The sequence below is a fragment of the Canis lupus genome, chromosome 13 (assembly GCF_048164855.1).
Source record: "Canis lupus baileyi chromosome 13, mCanLup2.hap1, whole genome shotgun sequence".
NCBI lineage: Eukaryota > Metazoa > Chordata > Mammalia > Carnivora > Canidae > Canis > Canis lupus.
Genome location: NC_132850.1, coordinates 17,885,639 through 17,904,990, shown reverse-complemented (window position 1 = coordinate 17,904,990; position 19,352 = coordinate 17,885,639). Strand labels below are relative to the sequence as shown.

General features: G+C 57.3%; 1 protein-coding gene across 12 annotated transcripts in view; it reads left to right on the top strand.

Moving 5' to 3' along the window:
* The window catches only part of PTPRF (protein tyrosine phosphatase receptor type F), an 87,057-nt gene that overhangs the window by 19,795 nt on the left and 47,910 nt on the right, over positions 1-19,352 (top strand). For all 12 annotated transcript variants that reach the window (XM_072772592.1, XM_072772586.1, XM_072772585.1 and 9 more), the window contains exons 4-6: positions 3,667-3,812; positions 3,980-4,121; positions 17,159-17,347. In XM_072772592.1, coding sequence (XP_072628693.1) covers positions 3,667-3,812; positions 3,980-4,121; positions 17,159-17,347 — 477 coding nt within the window. The remainder of the gene's footprint in view (positions 1-3,666; positions 3,813-3,979; positions 4,122-17,158; positions 17,348-19,352) is intronic.

The window sequence follows — 19,352 nt, the reverse complement described above, 5'->3', positions numbered from 1 at the left end:
TGGGTGGGGCGCTGGCTGCGGGCCAGCCTCCACGGGGTTCCGGCTCCTCGGTGGCCCCAGGTCTTGGGCGCTGGCCAGCCTCCACACAGTACTCAGGCCTTTCCCTTCTCGCCCGCTCTCTCGTGACCCGGACCTGGCTCTCCTCCCCGGCTTCTGGTTCTTTGTTTGGCGGGAGGCCCCGCCCCCAGGCGCGCTCCCCCGGCCATTCCGGTTCAGCAGGTTTCCAGCCTCTGGTTTCTGCTGTGGACACGTTGAGGCAAGAGCCAAAGAGGGTTTCTACCCTGGGCTGCTTTCCCTGGGGCACCGGGCATCCCCCCACCCCACCCCCGGTGTGTAAGGGGCTGCATTCTCCATCCCCCCCAGGCATTCCCTTGTCAGGTCACCCCCTCATTTGTTCTACACCCCTGTGTGCCAGGAACTGGGTCGGGCACCTGGGACAGGGCAGGAAGCAAGGCAGGCATGGTGTCTGTTTTGCCCCGGGGTATTGTTCTAGGTGGGGAAGCTGCTGTGAGCCAAATATTCCCCCCAAACTAGAAAAAGCAATAACCCCACAAAGGTAGGAGGGAGGCAGAGGGCGTTTACCAGAAAGCTGAGCTAATGGAGCAGGGCACTATGACAGGGAGACCAAGGAAGGTTTCCTAAGGAAATGATGTTTAAGTTGGGATCAGGAAGGTAAATAGGAGTTAATGAGTAAAGAGGATGTCCAAGAGGTTTGTGGCAGCAGGAACAGCTTATGCAAAGGCCCTGAGGCCACAGGGAACATTGCTTATCTGGGGGAAAGGAAGCGAGGCCTGGGGGTAGGGGGTGGCTGGGGTCAGAGCTGCCAGGGCTCTGTCCACCAGGAAAGGAGTTGAAATTTTGTTTTCATAGCAATGGGAGGCCCTCGCAGGGTTTTGATCAGAGGAGAGAGGCAGTTCACTCTGGCTGCTGAATAGAAACTGGACTGGAGGGAGCCAGACTGGAGGCAGGGACACAGGTAGTGTCTAGTCAAGGGAAGGCAGTATCTGGACTAAGGGGGTGAGGAGGAGATCATGGAGCTGTTGTGTGCGGGTCCTCAGGTGTGGAGGAGGGGTGCACCCAGTAGAGCCCCATTGTGCAGAGTCCTGTCCGGGAGACCCATCTGAAAGGACCAGCCAACAGGGGCATTTCCCGCTGACAACCACGGGCTGGGAGAATCTGGAGCCTCCTTCAGAGCTCAGGTGGAGGAAATGTGAAGCAAACTGAAGCTTCTAGAAGCTTGTTATCTATCCCCAGGCCATTCTGGCCCACCTGCCCTCACCCACTCTGAGCACTCCAAGAGCAGTCAGGTGGGGGCCACATTTCCCTCCTCGCTGGAGCCTTGGGTGCTGGTGCTGGACAACGAGCCTTAGGATTTAGAACTCCAGGGATCCCTGGGTGGCGCAGCGGTTTGGCGCCTGCCTTTGGCCCAGGGCGCGATCCTGGAGACCCGGGATCGAATCCCACGCCAGGCTCCCGGTGCATGGAGCCTGCTTCTCCCTCTGCCTGTGTCTCTGCTTCTCTCTCTCTCTCTCTCTGTGTGACTATCATAAATAAATAAAAATTTAAAAAAAACAACAACAAAAAAAAGGATTTAGAACTCCAGCCAGAGCCGAGCTCCACCCCTATATCGCTGTGACTTGTCCGTTACTTAGCCTTCTGAGCCGCCATTTCCCCATCTCTCAGATGAAGATGCTAATCCTACCCACGGCATGGTTTGAAGACTAATTATATGAAGGAGAGTGATGACTGCCCTCCGGCAAAAGGCCCACCAGGTGCCAAGCCTGTGCCCACAGTTAATAGCATCACATTTCGTCTGCACAGACCCTTGAGTCACTAGCACCATTTTGCAGATGAGAAAGCAGGGGCTCAGAGATGATGGGTGGCTTGCTCAGAAATTATATAAAACCCCCAATTATATGAGTCCCCAGGGTGCTCAGTAAGGTGGTACCCTTCCCTCTCCCTGCAAAGCTGAGCCCTCCTACTCACTGTAACTGCTGACGTTGGTGGTCCCCCAGACCCTCCCCTCCTCGGGGACTGTGCCCATCTCTGCCCACTGGATCCTGGATTGACACCCTCTGCCTCTCTGCTGCCTCCTTCCCATCAGCATGTAAACATTGTCTTTCATGTCTTAGGAAACCAAAAAAGAACCCAAGATATAAACCTCCCTGGACCCCTCCAGGTGCCATCTGTTCTGTGCCTTCTTGTCACAGCCAATGTCTGTTAACAGTCACTGCACTCTTCCCTCCACTTCCTCACCCCGCACGCCCCTGACCCTATTCTACACAAGGCCCCTCCGTTCTGTACCAAGTGTCTTGGAGTCAGGCTTGAATTCAAGTCTCAGATGTGCCGTTAGATGGCTGTGTGACTTTGGGCAAGTGACTTGACCTCTCTGAGCCTGTAAACTGGGAATAACGATGATGAAAGACTAAATGAGACAAAGGTCCTGGTGCAGAGTGGGTGCATAGGGAGGGATTGTCATCATGGCATGTGCATGTTTCTGCCATGAGGATTGGGTTGGGCCTGGGCTTATCGGCCCTGACCAGGTGGTCCGAAAGGTCATTTCTCACGGTATTAGCCTCCCTAGAGCTGTTCATTGGCCTGATTAATAGGAATTGGATCCTCTGTCAGGATTAACGAGGCGTTGCTGCGTCTTAATGGAAGCAGGCTTCTCTGGTGTGACCCCGGGAGGTGGGATTCGTAGGGACAGGTGCTCCAGGTCAGCCCTGGTGTACGTACCCAGGTGATGTGGGCATAGAAGTATGGTGTCTGAGGCCTCCTTCCCCTCCCCGCCTCCCAGCGGACACCTTGGGGAGATGTACAGGCTAGCTATATCAGAAGGCAATAACCAAGTCAGTGGGGGCGAGTGGGGGTGCAGATTTACAGGAAAGCATTCACCTGGGAAACCGTCCAGAGACACTTAAGAGGTGGAATGTCTAGGCCTTTCGGGACTGCTGGTGTGTGGGGGCTGAGAGAGAGGAGGAGTCACGCTTTCTGGCTTGAGCCTTGGGGTAGATGGAGGGACCATCACCCAGATGGAGAGCTGTGGGGGAGGGACAAGTCTGGGAGAGATGCTAGGGCTCTTCCAGCCTTTGTCCTCCAGCTTGGAATTGATGGGGGGATGGGAGACAGAGCATAGCGGTTAAAGCACAGACTCCAAACTCAGAACTCTAGGTTCAAATCTCCGCTCTGCCACTAACCAGCTGTATCATGTTGGATAAACCGCTTCACTTCTCTGTGCCTCTTTATAAGCAGATGTATTGTAGTACCCACTTCATATGCTGCAGTTCTTTGAATAGTGTCTGGCACATAGTAAACACTTTAGGAGGGTTAGATGGCACTATTAATATTCTTTATTTCTTTTTTTGAAAGATTTACTTATTTATTTTAGAGAGTGAGAGGGGGAAGGGGCAGAGGGAGAGAATCTCAAACAGACTCCACGCTGAACACAGAGCCCGACACAGCGGGGCTTGATTTCACACCCCCGAGATCATGACTGGAGCGGAAACCAAGAGATGCTTGGCCGACTGAGCCACACAGGCATCCCTAATCTTTTCTTTATATATCTTCTTGCCACACCCCCCCCCCCCGCCGTGACTGCCACCTATGGAGCATTGGCCATGTCTGTAGTGACTGTGCCATGGTGACTGGGTGTCTCCATTTTTCCAGGCAAACCTGCCTTCATTAAGGTCCCCGAGGACCAGACTGGGCTGTCGGGAGGAGTGGCCTCCTTCGTGTGCCAAGCCACAGGGGAGCCCAAGCCACGCATCACATGGATGAAGAAGGGGAAGAAAGTCAGCTCCCAGCGCTTTGAGGTATAACCTTGGGTAGGAAGGGGCAGGCAGGGCTCACGGTCTGCCTATCCTGTTCCAGGGTCTGGCCCTACATCCTCTCTCCTTGGTCTCCCTCCTCAGGGCCCTTTTGGGGGTGGGAGGATGTCTGACCCCAGGCAGGCTGTGACCCTGTGTCTGTCCTCTGGCAGGTCATTGAGTTTGATGATGGGGCAGGGTCTGTGCTGCGGATCCAGCCATTGCGGGTGCAACGAGATGAAGCCATCTACGAGTGCACAGCCACCAACAGTCTGGGAGAGATTAACACGAGTGCCAAGCTCTCAGTTCTCGAAGGTATGCACTGGGGAGGAACGTGGCGGGGCGGGTGGGTAGACTGACTTGTGGGAAGAGCCAGTCAGCCAGCCCTTGTCCCTGCCGCGGGCTGCTGTATGTTTGGCAGAAAGGAGAACTGGCCATCTTGGCATCGGCAAAGGTCAGGTGTGGACGGAGATGGTCATTGGATCCGGCCTGGATTGTTTAGCTGTGTGCCTGGCGTCTGTATCCTCCTGCTGAGCCGTGGCATTGCTCGGGTAGGGTCTGAGGTCTGACTTCAGGTGTGGGGCTGCAGTTATCTATCGTTTGGGTTACGTGGCTCATGGCAGCGGATCTGATTTTCCTGTGGAGCCTGGTGGGGAGCTTCGGAGAGGTGTGTTCTCTGTAGCCCTTAGGAACAGGAGCCCTAGGCTGGGGGCTAGGGCTCTGTGTGGATTTCAGTGTCCGCTCACCTCCTGGCTCCTGTATTCATGCACAAACACTCCCTAATGCTTCTCTCAAGTCCAGAGGGCCATTGACCTGGGCCCAGCCCTTGAGACAGTCTCCAGGAAGTTTTACAGGGGCAGCCAGGGGGCTAGAGGAGCACAGAGGAGAGGAAACTATTGTCTGAGCTGAGCCAGAAGGGTAAGTAAGAGTTGGGGTGGGGACCTAGGCATAAAGAACAGCAGCAGCCACATGCCAAGGCCCACAAGCAGGAGAGAAGGATGCTCTCGGGGAACTGGAAGTTACTCAGTTGGGTTTGGGGGGGGCGGGTGGAGTTTGAGGGCACGGAGAGACGGAGAGACGCCGGGGGAGATTTGGAGAGGCTGGGGGACAGATGTCACAGGAGGAGGCTGAGAAATGAACGTTTTCCTGGGGAAGTAGGAAACCACAGGGTAGGGAGTGACACAATTGGCCCCCAGCCACAACGGATTCCTCAGCCTGAATGTGTCTGTGTATTTTCAAAATATAGTCTTGATCGTTGCCTTTTAGAAAAAATTTACAATAACAATACCTATTCACTGTTGAAAATTTGAGAAGTATAAAAGTGCATAGGAAAAAGTAAAAATCACCTGTTGTCTTGCCTCTACCAATGACAATTAGTTCTTTCCTTAAGGTGCATTTTCTGGACAGGCATTATGTATGCAATTGACCCTGGAACAGCGCAGGGGTTAGGTATGCTGACTCCGCCACCCCTCACTGCCAAGCAGTCCACAATCTGCATATAACTTTTTGACTCTCTGAAAACCTACTAATAGTCTACTGTTTACTGGAAGCCTTACCTATACCATAAAGTCAATCAGAGGCGCCTGGGTGGCTCGGCTGGTTAAGGGTCTGCTTTCGGCTCAGGTCATAAACTCAGGATCCTGAGATTGAGGGACCCTCTTTGGGCTCCCTGCTCAGTAGGGGAGCCTGCTTCTCTCTCTGCCTCCCCACCAGCTTGTGCTCTAGCATGCACACATGCGTTCTCTCCCTCTCTCTCGTAAATAAAACTTAAAAAAAAAAAAGTTGATTAACACATGTCTTGTGCATGTGCGATATACTGTATTCTTATGATAAAGTATGCTAGAGAAAAAAAAAATCTTACTAAGATAATCATGAGAGGGGGGCACCTGGCTGGCTCAGTCAGGAGAGCTTGTGACGACCTTGTGGTCGTGAGTTCAAGCTCCATGTTGACTACAGAAATTACTAAAAAAAAATAAACTTTAGAAAAATAAAATCATGAGAGAAAATACATTTGTATAGTATTGTATTTATCGAAAGAAGCCCACAGGGGATGCCTGGGTGGCTCAGCGGTTGAGTGTCTGCCTTTGGCTCAGGGCATGATCCCTAGGTCCTGGGATCGAGTCCCGCATCGGGCTCCCTACAGGGATCCTGCTTCTCCCTCTGCCTTTCTCTGTGTGTCTCTTATGAGTAAATAAATAAAATCTTAAAAAAAATAAGTCCACATTAAGTGGAACTGTGCAGTTCAAACCCATGTTGTTCAAGGGTCAGTTGTATAAGAAAAATGGGATCACATCCTCCCCAATGGTTTATAGACTGCTTTTCTTTCTTTTTTTTTTTTAGACTGCTTTTCTTTTTTCAAGATTTTATTTTTGAGTAATCTCTACACCCAATGTGGGGCTCAAACTCAAAACCCTGAGATCAAGAGTTGCATGTATGCTCCATCGACTAAGCCAGCTGGGTGCCCCTCATTTGTAGAGTGCTTTTTAAAATAGCGTATCATGAACATCTTCCTCACCATTAAATATTCTATATCATTATCTCTAATGGCTGTAGGTTCACATGAAGCACCTTAACTTATTTAGCCGTTCCTTTATTGTTGGACACGTATATTGTTCCCATTTTCTTGCTTTTATAAATAAAGCGCTCTGCACTTCCTTGCAGAGAATATGTATTCACCTTCCTGATTATTTCCTTATTCTAGATTTGTGGAAGTAGAATTGCTGGATCAAAGGACACATGAATTTTTAAGCCTTTCAGTATTTCCAGAAGATTGTGTCAGTTTACACTCCCACCAAGCAGGGCATGAGAGGGCCTCTTTTCTGCACATCCTCACCAGCAGTGGGAATTATCATTAAAAAAAAAAAAAATCTTTGCCAAGTTAATAGGCAAAAAATGGCATCTCAATTTAATTTGCATTTCTTTGATTACAAGAGCAGTTGAACATCTTTTCACATTGGCCATTTTTACGCTATGGCTTTATGTGTTCGAACACATCTATTCGGTAACTCCCTTGTGCCCCAGCATCTCCTGTGTGTGTGTGGCGGGGGGTGTCCAGTTTAGACGGACAGTGGAGGACAGTGGTGAAGAGCAGGGGCTCTGCGACCCCTTCCTGTCTTCCCCTGGGACCTGGACAAGTAACTGTGCCTCTGATCAGGCTTCATTTGCTCCATCCATAAACCTACAACCTGAGCTGGGTTGGAGAACTGAATATGATGTAGAGGACTTCACGGGATTCCAGGGGGAACGGTGGCTGCTGCCGGGCTGGAAGCTGGCCGTAGCTGGCTCCCATGGTATCGTGGAGGTGGTGCAGCCTCCTGGTCTGTTCCCACGGGGGGACTTACCTGTGGAGCAGGGACCCAGATGACAGGCCCTGCGTGAGTTTCTGTAGCCATAACCAGGGACAAATAGTTTAGCTCTGCCTGTCGCCCCGCCGTTGGTGTCCGCCCCAGAGGACATTGGATCATCCTCTTCTCTTGAGGGAAGAGGACCTCCATGTTAGTGTAGAAAGAAAAGCAACCCCCCCGCCAGTCCCTGCACCCCAGTTCCATTGTGGGCACACTCTTTTCCCGCCGCCCTGGGCAGCTTTATCTTCTAAAGGATTCAGGAAGATGAGGATGGTCTTCCAGGTCCTGAGGTGAGAGGGGTGGGGTGGGATTCAGACTTGGACGGGGTCCCTCCATCCGGGGCATTCTGGGTGTGTTTGCACTTCTGGTCTGTGGGAGGTGTCCAGTAAGGTTGGGGTGAGTGTGGGGCAGGTCCCTGCCCTGCTCGTGCTCCTGTCCCCGTGGGCCTCGGTAACCCCCCCCCCCCCCCCCCCGCCTCCTCCTCCTGAAACGCAGCAGCCGGAAGACGAAATGCTGACTTACCACGTTGGTCTGTGTAACCTTGACCAGGCTCCTGGCTTGGCAGAGAGGAGTGGAGCGGGAGGCCTCAAAGGTGCTGGGAGGCAGCAGCCCAGACTGTGCCCCTTCCCCCCCCACCCCGAAAAGGTGTTGGAGGGGAGCAAGGGAGAGGGTAGTCTGGGGCTGTGGGCTGGAGCCAGAGGAGGGCCAGGCCATTCCTGGGAGGCCTCCACAGGCTCTAAGGAGGCCCGGGGAGCGCTTGAATCTGGTTTGGGGGTTGGGAATAAGTGAGCCTTACAGGTGTCACACACTGCACGTACGCCCCAAAGCACCTGTCCGTGCACATGTTTCCTGTGCGCTGGGCTCCTCGGGAGCGGCTGAGGGCCGCCTGCGGCGACAGGGCTCAGGGAGGAGTCGGTGTCGCCGCCAGAGGGGAGCCCAGGCCTACAAGTCTGGTCCCGTGCCCCCTGCCCGTGTTTTCCCCGGCAGGCCCAGCCTCCCCAGACGGGCCCTGACACAGGCTGGGGAGCACCCCGCAGCGCCCCGCAGCCTCGAGGCCCGCCACGCCCTCGCCCCGGCCTTTGCACCGGCTCCCCTGACGCTGCAGCCGCTCCTCGCGTGTCCGGGTGTGGCCCGGTGTGGCCTCCCGTGCCCCGGCGGCCCCCAGGGCTCCACCGCGGCCCCCTGCCCCCCCCCCCCCCCGCCCCGGGCCAGGGCCGGGGGGCTGGGGACAGGGAGCGGTGCCCGGCTCCAGGGGCTGGGCGAGCCGGCCTGGCCGAGCAGGGCTCCCCGCCCGGTGTTCCTGTCTGAGAGGTAATTGAAGCCATTAGCGCGCCAGCCTCTCCCTCCCCGGTAATGGCAGGAAAAGCTCTTCTCACTCCGCACTCTTGAGGCAAAGGCTGAATCACTCCCCCTCCAACCCGCCCGCTGCTGAGACAGAGAAGCTGACATTTTCTCTCTCTCGAGGGAGGGGGAGGGGAGGCAGGCTTTGCTTCCTGGCCTTTCCCTCCCCGGGGTGGGGGAGCAAGGGTCTTGGGGCTCATTCCGGGCGCAGGACTTGCCTGAGCCACCGGGTTCCAGGCCGGGCAGGACAGTGGTCAGGAGAGCCCCAGGGAGGCCAGCAGCAGAGGTGTGGGCAGGGCCCAGGTGACCTGGGTGGGTTCTGGGAGGGCTGAGGCAGGTGAGGCGGGAGGGGGAGGCTGGGGGGAGCCCAGGAGCACCAATGAGCTGTTTCCCACCCTGCCCTAGGGGGCCTGGTTCTCAGGACTCAGGGTGCGGGTGGTATCATGGACAGGGCCGAGAGGCGCCCCGTGTGTGCTGTGTGCTGTGGCTGCCCTGTGTGCCTTGGGTAGGGTAGTGTGTGCGTGGCGTGTGTATGTGGCGGGTGTGTGCCTTTGTGCTCAGCAGGGGGTGTGCAGCAGATTGTGTGTGCGCACGTGTGTGTTTGTGTGTGTGTACCCATCAAGCACTGGGGAGGTGTGGTATATACAGCAGGTGGTGTGCATCGTGCTGTGTCTGCGTGTGCACGCACATCAGTGTGTGTGAGGTGTGTGGTGCTTGTGTGGCAAGCGGCCTGAGCTGAATGTGTGGGGGTCAGTCTGACACTGGGGGGGATGGTCAGAGAGGCTGTGTCTGGGCTCATTGTCTCGGGGACCCATGGGTTCCCTGCTCAGAGCCGTTGGTCAGCACGACAGCTGGGCAGATGAATGTGGGGCAGAGTGGTCAGGCTGACCTGTTCTCAAGTACAGTGGCACCCCCAGCGTGGTTCCTCTGCAGCCAGCCAGAGGGAGGATACACGAGACCTCGGGACCCCCCCATGTCCCTCCTCTTACCTGTTTGCACTTGGCCTCGGTGTCTGCCGACCGACATGGAGCGTACTATCCTTGGATGCCACGTGGGCCAGGAATCCAGGTGCCCACATGGAGTGCGTCCAGTCTTGCCTACTTGGTGGCAGGCTCTTGGGGTGCCAACTGTTAAGCATACAGTATACTCACTGGGGTAGCGGGGCAATCAGTACTGGGCCTGGACCCCCGACTTTTTGCAGTGGCTCTGACCCTGGCTGGCTTAGAGACCTGGAGGGTGATGAAGGACCTCTTGAGACACCCTCTACCTCCTCACCCCCATTCTCCGTCCCTTTAGAAACAGCCTCAGGGACCGGAGGACTGATGAGCCACATATGACCCTGTGCTGAGGCCCTGGGCTGGGCTAGGCCTGGAGCAGAGTCAGTAAGGGAACTTGCTTTCAGGATGGGGGGGTGTTTTCCCCAGGAGTTGGCACTCCTTACTCTACCCTCCTTTCTGCCACTGCCCCAGGCCTGACTGGTGTTGGGGGCCTTTGGATCAAGGGCTACCACAGGCAGAGGATGACTTCCCAAGGGGCAGGTCGTGCCCTCTCCCTGTTGCCTACGTATGTGTCTGGTTAACAGGTTGGTTTTGCAGAAGCTGGGCCTGTCTCCTCCCTGAGTTGCAGCTGCAGAAGGGCTACAACCCAGGCCAGCTCCTGCCCCTCCCCTCACAGCTGAGCCATGGACCTGCATGCTTCCGGTCCAGAGCCTGTGGTCTCTGCGACCTGTCCTTCCACCCCCCTTCACGGCCACTGCAGCATTTGGGACCATACAAACATGAGGCTCTTCAACCTTTTCCTGGAGAGTTCTGGCCCTGAGGCCTGGGGCTGAGAGAGGTATTATAGATGGGCATTGCCAGGAGGGTCTTCAACTCCAGACCCTGGGTTTCTTGGTACCTAGACTCCCTCATTTTCTCTAGTTTTGATCCTTTTCCAAGGGCCCAAGTGGATTCCCTTCTGAATGGTCCTCCTGGGCCGTAGGCAGTACGCTTGTGTCTTCTGTTAGCCAGACAGTAGGTACCTCCACTGTGCCTGGCCCTGCTGTGGGCTTGGCCCCCTCGCTGACTCCTCTCTCCCCCAACCTCATGACCACGGAGTGGAGCCAGCGGCTCTGGGAACAGCTAACCAAGTTGGAGGTTTTAAATGCCCCCGTGTGTGCACATTCTTCATCCTTGGTAAGATGCCTCCCTCTGGTTGCCAGGAGAGAGAGGATTTTAATCAGAGGAATGACATGATCAAATGTACGCTTCAGAACGGTCCCTGAGGGTGCAGAGTAGGGTGGCAGGAGACCAGTGAGAGGTTGGGGCAGCCCCGCAGCCCAGGCAAGTGGTGGCAATGGCCCAAACCCAGGCAGCCGGCAGGGGAGGAAGGGGGAATGGGTTACGGAGCAGTGGAGAAAGAGTGGCGAGCTGCCTGGCTACTTGAACTGGGGAAGTGAGAGACTCTAGGTTATGGCTCTGGGGCCAGGTAGATGGTGGTGCCATTTTCTGAGGTTTAGGACCTAGTCTGAAGGGGCAGATTGACAAGTTCAGCTAGAAATCTGTTGTATCAGGCATGTGCGCGCATCCAGGGAGAGGTATCCAGGAGGCCTTGTTCGGATTCGCCTGGCACTCCAAGGGACATCTGGAAATGGAGTTTTGAAGGCTGAGAAATGGCACATCTCAGAGAGCTAGAGCCAAGAAGGGAGGAAGAGGGCCCGGATGGAGCCCCAGCTGGCTAGTACTTCATGTTGGAGGGCGGCGGGGAGGGGGGTGGCGGTGTTCCATAGGAATCTGGTGAGGAGGGGCCTGAAAGGGAAGAGGGAAACCCAGAGCCAGGCTGTGGAAGTGGAGAGAAGAGAGGTATGTGAAGGAGGAGGGAGTGGTCCATGGGGCGGGGCGCTTGTCAAGAGGTCAGGCAAGATGCGCACTGGCAAGTGTCCTTTGGACTTAGCCCCGTGGAGTCATGGTTGGCCTTGGTGAACTGGCCAGCTGGGGTGACAGGTCTGAGGAGTGAGTGGGAGACTGTCAGTGGTCTGGAGTGACTGGGCCTGAACCTCGGGGTGGGGGGGTAAATGGATAAAAAGAATCTTCCTGGAGTAGGGCCAAGGTGGGGGAACCCCAGGAGGAGAGTCCAGCCTGGGGCAGGGTTCAAAAGCCAGAGTGCGAGTACGGTGTCTGTCTGGGGATAGCCCCGGGATTCACTTGGGGGGTATGTGGCGAGGAGGCCTCACCAACCAGGTGCAGTAGGGCAGTGTGAGATGCCAGGGAAGCCCTGGGGGAGGGGAGGCCACCACTGCTCTCAGCTCTCACTGCCACTCTCGGGCTCTCGCTGCCGACAGGCCCCAAACAGCTCAGATTCAAAAACAAAACAGGCTTTTAAGATGCCAAGTTTGATGAAATCTGAGTGCTGGAAGAGGTGGGAGTTTTCTCTTAGAAAAAGCTGAAAATCGAGACTGAAAGCTGTGAAGGAAGACGGGCCCCAGGCTCCCTCAGCCCCCCCTTACTGCCTGGAAGCAGGGTGGGGGTGCTCTCTGGGAGAGCAGGAGCCTACAGGGCTGGGGGGACCTCCGAATGGGTAGCTGGTGTCTTGTCCCCAGCCCTGCTCAGGATGGAGCCGCCTCAGGGCCAAGGCTTGAGGTGCCTCGGCTTCTTTAGGTGCACAGGGCCTGCGGGAACCAGCAGCCAGGCTACCTGTGAGCTTCCTTCATGTGTGTCTACCTGTTGGCACATTTGCCATGTCTCTGGGCGCACATGCCTCGGCATACGTGTATCTCTGGCTGCACATCTCCACATGTGTGTGGAGTACCCGTGTGCACCGCCTCTGGAGCTGCTTGTGTGAGTCTGCTTCCACAGGTGCTTGGCACCACAGGTGCCCCCCCACACACGCATGTAGGCTTCTATTTTTGCACCTGTCTCCTCCATGTATATCTCCGCAGGTCCCTGGCTGTGCATGTTTCTGTGTCTGTGTTCCGAGACAGGGTGAGGCCAGGCCCAACACTCAGGCACAGGGGAGGAGGTCAGGCTTACAGATGGTGCCACCCCAGGGAGCCTGTGTACGTGTGTGCCGGTGTGTGCCTGCATATGCACAGAGACGCCATGAAGCTGGGTAAACACGGGTGAGAAGGTCGTGCTGACAGACGGTGCTGCCCGCCCCAGGACCCTGCAAGGCGTCTCCATCTGTCGGCTTCCCTGGTGCAGCCTCCTCCCTCTGGCCCAGACTCAGCCTCAGGCATCCCAGGCTGAGCTGGACAAAGAAACCTGTGTGTGCTTTGTAGGGGCCTCACCAGCCTCCCTCCCCCCAGCCGTTGCAGCCAGCTTAAGCTCATCCCCTTGTCCACCCCTACCCCAGCCTCATCTACCAAGACCCCAACATTTGCCTTAGCTGCAACCAGACTTACCTTCCTACTGGCCCCCTACCCTCCTATAGCCTTCACTCAGATGTCTCCCCCCCAACCCCACCCCACCCCCACCACCAAAGTTCTCCCTGCCTCTCATGCTCAAGGGTTTAGTACTCCTGCATCTGTATCCTCCTCCAGGAAGTCACCAAGATAGCAAGTGAGTCATGGAGCAGAAGCAGCTCCACCACTGCTGTGGGGCCTCAGCCAAGTTTCTGGCCCTCTCTGAGCCTTAGTCTCCCAACACCCTCCACCCCCACACAAACACCCTGTCATCTGCCTCTGCCCAGCGGGGACAACAGGGGAGGAGTTTAGATCTGTTGCAGCATCCAAAGACCAGTGTGGTTTGCTGCAGGAACCGTTAACATCCAGGTGCACACCCACCACGGGTTCGCAGGGATCCGTGGGGGCCGCCCCTTGGGAATGTGCGTGCGCCCTACCTGTGCGTGCTGGCAGGAGCCACAGGCAGCTGTAGAGACCGGGGCTCTGCAGTCCCTTAAAGGCCCCGTGGGCTTCTCTTTCCCTCCCAGGGACCCCTGTATCAGAGAATGGAGGGGCCTCCGCCCTGCGGGCACACACACTGCGAACGCGGGGCTGAGAAGCAGGTGTGCCGGGCGGGCCCGCGGCTGAGCATGCTTGAGCAGAAAGGAGGCCGGGAGGGGAGCGGAGGGCTGGGAGTTGGGATGGGGGAGCAGGGTCCCGGCAGGTGGGGGTCGGGGCGGAGGGGTGGCAGCTGGCCGACCGACCCCGGCGCGCGCCTGCTGGGACACGGGCTGGGACATGGGCGCGCGCAGCCTTCCTCCGGAGCCCGCCTCTCCGCTGTTGCCATGGTTACCGGTGGCCGGGAGGGGGAGGGGCCTTCCTCCCCGCAGCCCGCAGGACAGGTTCTGAGGGGCCCCGCTGAGCACGCCCGGGGGTGCGGGGATGTGGGTGTGCGCCCGCGGGCGGCCCCGTGGGGGGGACAGCCGGGGTCGTGTGGCCACTCGTGCTGGGGGGCTTCCAGGAGCGGCGGGCCCTGAAGCCGGCGGAGGGCGTGGTATGGGGCAGGATGGTGGCACTGTCCCCAGGGCCGCCCCCACTGGGAGTCCTAGGCCCGGCCCTGCCAGGATGGGGCCCGCCCCCGGGTCACCCTAGCCCCACCTCATTCAGCTTGCATGACCTTGGCCAGGTCTGCAAGCACCCCATCGCTCCTCCTCCACCCTCCGTAGGGTTTTGCTAAGAATAAATCATTTTTTAAAGCACGTTATTACCTCTCTACATGGAGCACGGTAAATACTCCAAAACCGTAACCTTCTACGCTTCCTATCTGGGCCTCAGTTTCCTGATTGTTGATGGGTTTGCAGTGATCATGTGAGGTCAGAGTGAGGGATTTACCCTGAGCCTCAGTGGTTCAGGCGGTGGTGTGGGTGCAGGGCAGGGGGGCAGTGCCGGATGAGCGAATGGGTCCAGCGTGCCCTGTGCCCAGCTTGGCCAGACACACAGGGGGCATCAGTAAGCAGCTGCTGACCTTGGCTCCGTTTGAATGTGCCAGAAGCCTCCTGGGGAGCAGAGAGGGAAGAGACAGCAGCGGGTTGCCCCTGAGGGGCCGGAGTCCTCCTGCGAGACACGCTCCCCCCGCTAGAGGTGCGGGACCGCGGCCGCCTGAGTTCTGCCTAGAAGCCTAGTTGGCACAAGGGACCGGCGTTTGGGTCCCGCTGTTTTATGGACAGCTCTTCACACATGCCGGTTTTAGGCTCTGGCGGCAGCGCCTGAGGCATGATCTGAGCCAAGGACGGAGCCATTGAGGGCGCGATAATTGAGGGAAGAAAATTAATTGTCCTTAATTTGGCGTAAATCCCCCAGACCTTCCCCGTGTTAGGAATTCAGAGTGGATGCCGGGACACGGGGCCGCAGGTGTTCATACTTCTTCCTTTCTCCTTGCTCTACCTTGCCAGGGAGCTGGGGCTGGTTGGCCCCCGGGCCTGGACTTGGGCCGACTCTGTCGTCCCTGCATCCCCCATGTGCTCAGGACAGCTGAGCAGGGAGGATTGAGGACTGTCACCTTGGTGAGCTAGGGTGGCTCTAACTGTCCTGAGTGTCCCCCAGCTGCTGAGGAGGGCCCGGCGGGGGGTGGGGAGCACTGGGCCTCAGGCCCAAAGGAAGCTGCTTCCTGCGTGGTACATCCCAAGTCCTGCTTCCCTGCCACTGTTTAACATTTTCCTTGGAAAATCAGAGCTGGGAGTCAGGACACTGTGGGATCATATTTATAGTCAAGGAGATGCTGGGTTCACATCTGGAATTTATAGGGCTGCAGGTGGGGAAGTAAGCATAGCGCCAGCCACTGGGAGAGGCGGGGGAAGCAAAGCCGTGCTCCAAGTCCTGCTGCTCCCCAGCCCAAGACCCCCTGTCCTAATGGGGCCACCACAGTACCTTTGGGATGTCCCTGGCAGCCAGAGCCTTGGCAGGAACCCACCCCCCGACCCCCACCCCAGGTCTGGCAGCTGATAGAGGGATGTTTTACCCCCGCCTACTGGGGCTCCTCCAGCTTCCTCTCCCGCCTGCCTCCTCAGTCAGTCCCCCTGGGTCTCTGAGAGTCTATAGGGAGGATCAGCACTGCCAGCCTTTATTTTCTAGAATCACTTCTGAGGATGTCATGTGCCTTTTCCCTGGCACAGGAGTCCAACCTCAGCGAGTGTCCCCACACACCCGTGTTGTGCTGGGCCCGAGGAGGGGCTATGTCCTGGTTTCTGCCACCACGGAGCCTCGATCCCCCATCGGAAGACAGACACTGTTCTCTGTCCTCCATAGGGCGTGTCAGGCGTCCACACCGTGGGAGAGGCTCTCTGCTGAGTGCTCAGACGCACTCTGGGCTTTGCTCTGGGGTTTGCAAACCCCACCAGCCCCAGGCCCTAGTCTCGGTACCCGTCCACCCTGGTGGCTTAGCCACTGATGATGGTGATGTCAGCCAGTACTCCCTGGTGCAGGTTCTCTGTCAGACACTCCCTAGCACCTTGTGCATCCTTAGATGTGGTCCTCATGATGGCTTTACAAGCCGGGCACTTGAACCCTGTTTACAGATAGTGGAGGCACAGAGAAGACTAGTAAGGCACCCAGGTCACAGAGCTAGTTAATGGTAGAGGTGGGAGCCCCGCTTGGCTCGCACCAGTCCAGAGCCTGTGCTCCCAGTCCCTGGTGCTTCCAAGGGTGGGGAGAGGCCGGCCTTGCTCTGCCAGCTTCCAGGGCTGTGTGTCTGAGTCTCTGCAGCGGGAGTGAGGGTATGCTGACATCCGTGGCTGTTGCTCCCTTGGGACCAACTCCTGCATGAGCCTCCAACCCCCAGCAAGGTGGGAAAAGGCAGCCAGGGAAGAGTTGTGCCTCCCTTCATCAAATGTTGGTGTCCTCATAGAGCTTTTTTAATCTCCTTGGCCTCCACGTGCTCCAACATGGTCCCTAGGCCTGACTGTGGCCCCCCCAGGGACTACGAGAAGGTCAGGGTCAAGACTCTAGTAGAGGGGCAGCCCTGGTGGCGTAGCGGTTTAGCGCCACCTGCAGCCCAAGGTGTGATCCTGGAGACCTGGAATTGAGTCCCGCGTCAGGCTCCCTGCGTGGAGCCTGCTTCTCCCTCTGCCTGTGTCTCTGCATCTCTCTCTCTCTGTTTCTGTGGTCTCTCATGAATAAACAAATAAAATCTTAAAAAAAAAAAAAAAAAGACTCTAGTAGAGAATGGGTCAGGACCAGGGGTTGTGGGGGCTCACTGGTAGGGCAGGGGGTGCCCAATCGGGTCCTGTATCTGGGCTGTGATATGGGGTTCTCCTATGCTGTGGAGCTAAAGGCTAGATGCAAACGGTGGAGGGGACACCGCATGTTCAGAAAAAGGAGTGGGTACCAGACAGCCCCGGGAGCCTTTGGGCTGAGCTGTGGCTCTAGGGGCTGCCGTACGAGCTGTGGGCCCCTCGCAGCCCAGCATCCGTGTAGCACTTTCTGCTGTGGCCAGCAGAGCATCAATCCTTGTTTTTCCCAGAGCCCAGAGAGATAAGTGCTGACGTCTCCAGTCTGAGGCATTGTTTCTCAGATCTGGAAACTCCCTGACGGGGCAGGGTGGGCCCCACTGTGTAGGACTGGGGAGTAGGCCTGGGAAGCAGGACTTGGGATTCTGGTTCCTCACATGGAGCATCCTTAGAAGTCAGGAACTGGGAGACGAGGGTCTTAAGGGTCCCAGCCAACCCAGGAGTCAGGAGAAGCTGCCCATGCTGGAAGGTGCCAGCAGGCAGGCAGTGCCGGCCCTAACTTGCACTTCTGTTTTTTGTCTGCAGAAGAACAGCTGCCCCCTGGGTTCCCCTCCATCGACATGGGGCCTCAGCTGAAGGTGGTGGAGAAGGCACGCACAGCCACCATGCTGTGCGCAGCAGGCGGGAATCCAGACCCTGAGATCTCTTGGTTCAAGGACTTCCTCCCTGTGGACCCTGCCACAAGCAATGGCCGCATCAAGCAGCTACGTTCAGGTGAGCAGAGGGTAAGGGTCAAGGGGCCACACAGACTCCAGGAAAGGTGTCCACCTGACACCCAGCAGTGCCTTCCCTCTTGGGGCTGAGCAGAGGACATCTGGTGGGCGGGTCAGATCTTGGTACAGGCCCCCCTGGCCCAGGGAAGAGAGCTTGACAGCATGGGTTCGTTGCCGGTGATTCTTTTACCTTCCTGGAACGGTCAGAGCCTAAACTTTGGTCCAGCGCGGCTCCTTGCAGCATGAGTGATGTGCCCAGTGTGGTGTTGGGTTCTGCAGAGGTGCTCTGTGGGTGTCTATCCTCCATCTTGCCTACAGCCTGGCCCGAGAGGAGGCCTACATGATGCTTCTCTTTACTTCTCCAGACAGCAGGGCTTAGCCAGGAATAGAGGCCAGAGATGCCTGATCCATCAGGCTTCAAAAGGCTGGACCTCAGGGGCTTAGAGCCAGGAGGACTTGCTGCCATCCCTTGGTCACCAAGGCCACCTGTCTCCTCCAGATATCTGAGTCGAGCCAGCTCGGAGCCCTGGCAGCAAGGATGCCGTCATGACCAGGCAGGAGGTGTCGCCCCATTGATCGATCTGCCTCCGAGACTCCCGCCAGGATAATTGATTCAGTTTTTGTGGGAACGGTGCAGGCGGGAAAGGAGGCTCAGAATCGGCTTAGCTGCATTCTGCGTTTGCCCGCCAGCCAACCCTGGACTGATAGACCTTGGTCCAGAAACTTTCCGCTAGCTGCGGGACGGTGGGCACAGGCAAGATGGCCAGCGCCACCAGAGCCCCTGCTGCCCGGCAGCCGTGAGGTCCACATTACAAAGGAGTACTTGACTCTGCCCTTTTGGGGTCCTGCAGGCTTTAGAGGTGCCCGTGCCGCTCCCTGGGGTGCCAGCCCCTCCCCGCTCCCTCCCACCAGGGGAGGAGGGAGTGGTGAGCTGCCCAGCAGGGGCAGGATTCAGGCCCTAGCCATGGCCGCCTGAGACAGCCTACAAAGTGTTAGCTCATTTAATTTAATTAAAACTCAACAAGATGGAGGCAGCTGTAATGCAGTTAATTAAAACAGCCATAATCAAGGCAGGAAATGGTCCGGCAGCATTTGCAGCCACTGCCCAGCACTGCCCAGCGGCCCGCATGCTTCGGCTCCTCTGCATTTCCCCACAGCCCCCCAAGCAGGCTCCCCAAACAGCCAGATGGTCCTCCCCACAGGCCTGGCCTCCGCCCCAGAATGGCACTGACTGTCCGTGGCAGCAATTCTGGGAAGGCTCGCTGTCTCTCGCGCTTGTTCATCAAGTATTTATGTGGTGCTTACTGTGTGCCAGGCCCTGTGCCACCCATTCACTGCCCGATGAGTCGGCTCCTGCCCCGTTACTCCACTGGCTGCTCCCCCTCCCCTTCTCCCTGGCTTCCCTCTCCCTCCTGGCTTCCCTGAGGCCGCCTCTTCCTCGGCTCCTCCCTCCAGCCGGGGAGCCCTTGGCCCCTGCGCTGTCCCCACGGACAGGGCCTTCCCGTGGGCCAGCTCACCTGCTCCTGTAGCTTCAGGCCCCCTCTGCTCCCACACCCCTCGTTCTGTCTCCAGCACCACACAGCTTGCCCAAGCTTTAGATTAAAAAAACAAAAAGACAAAAAAAAAACCTAGCTGCCTTCAGGTGTCACCCTGACTGGCCGTGAGTGGTGACTTCTTCCCAGACAACTGTGGCCTTCTCCCACCGACCATCTCCCTGCTAGTGGCAGGGGATGCACGCCGACTCCTCCCATCAGGATGTGTCACGTCCACTGGTCACCCACACGGCTGTCATGCTGGACCCGCTTTGTCGACCCACTTTGTCCTCCCGCTGCCTCCCGGCCATGTCCCAGTCACCAAGCGCTGTGCTCCCTGCCTGCGGGCCCTCCCCGGGAATCCAGACCCCAGCAGCTGCCAGTTTTCTGCCCGTGTCCCTCTGTGCTCCAACAACCTCAGTTGCATCTCATTGCCCACGTGGCCAGGCACCTGCTCCTGAGCAAGCCGCACAG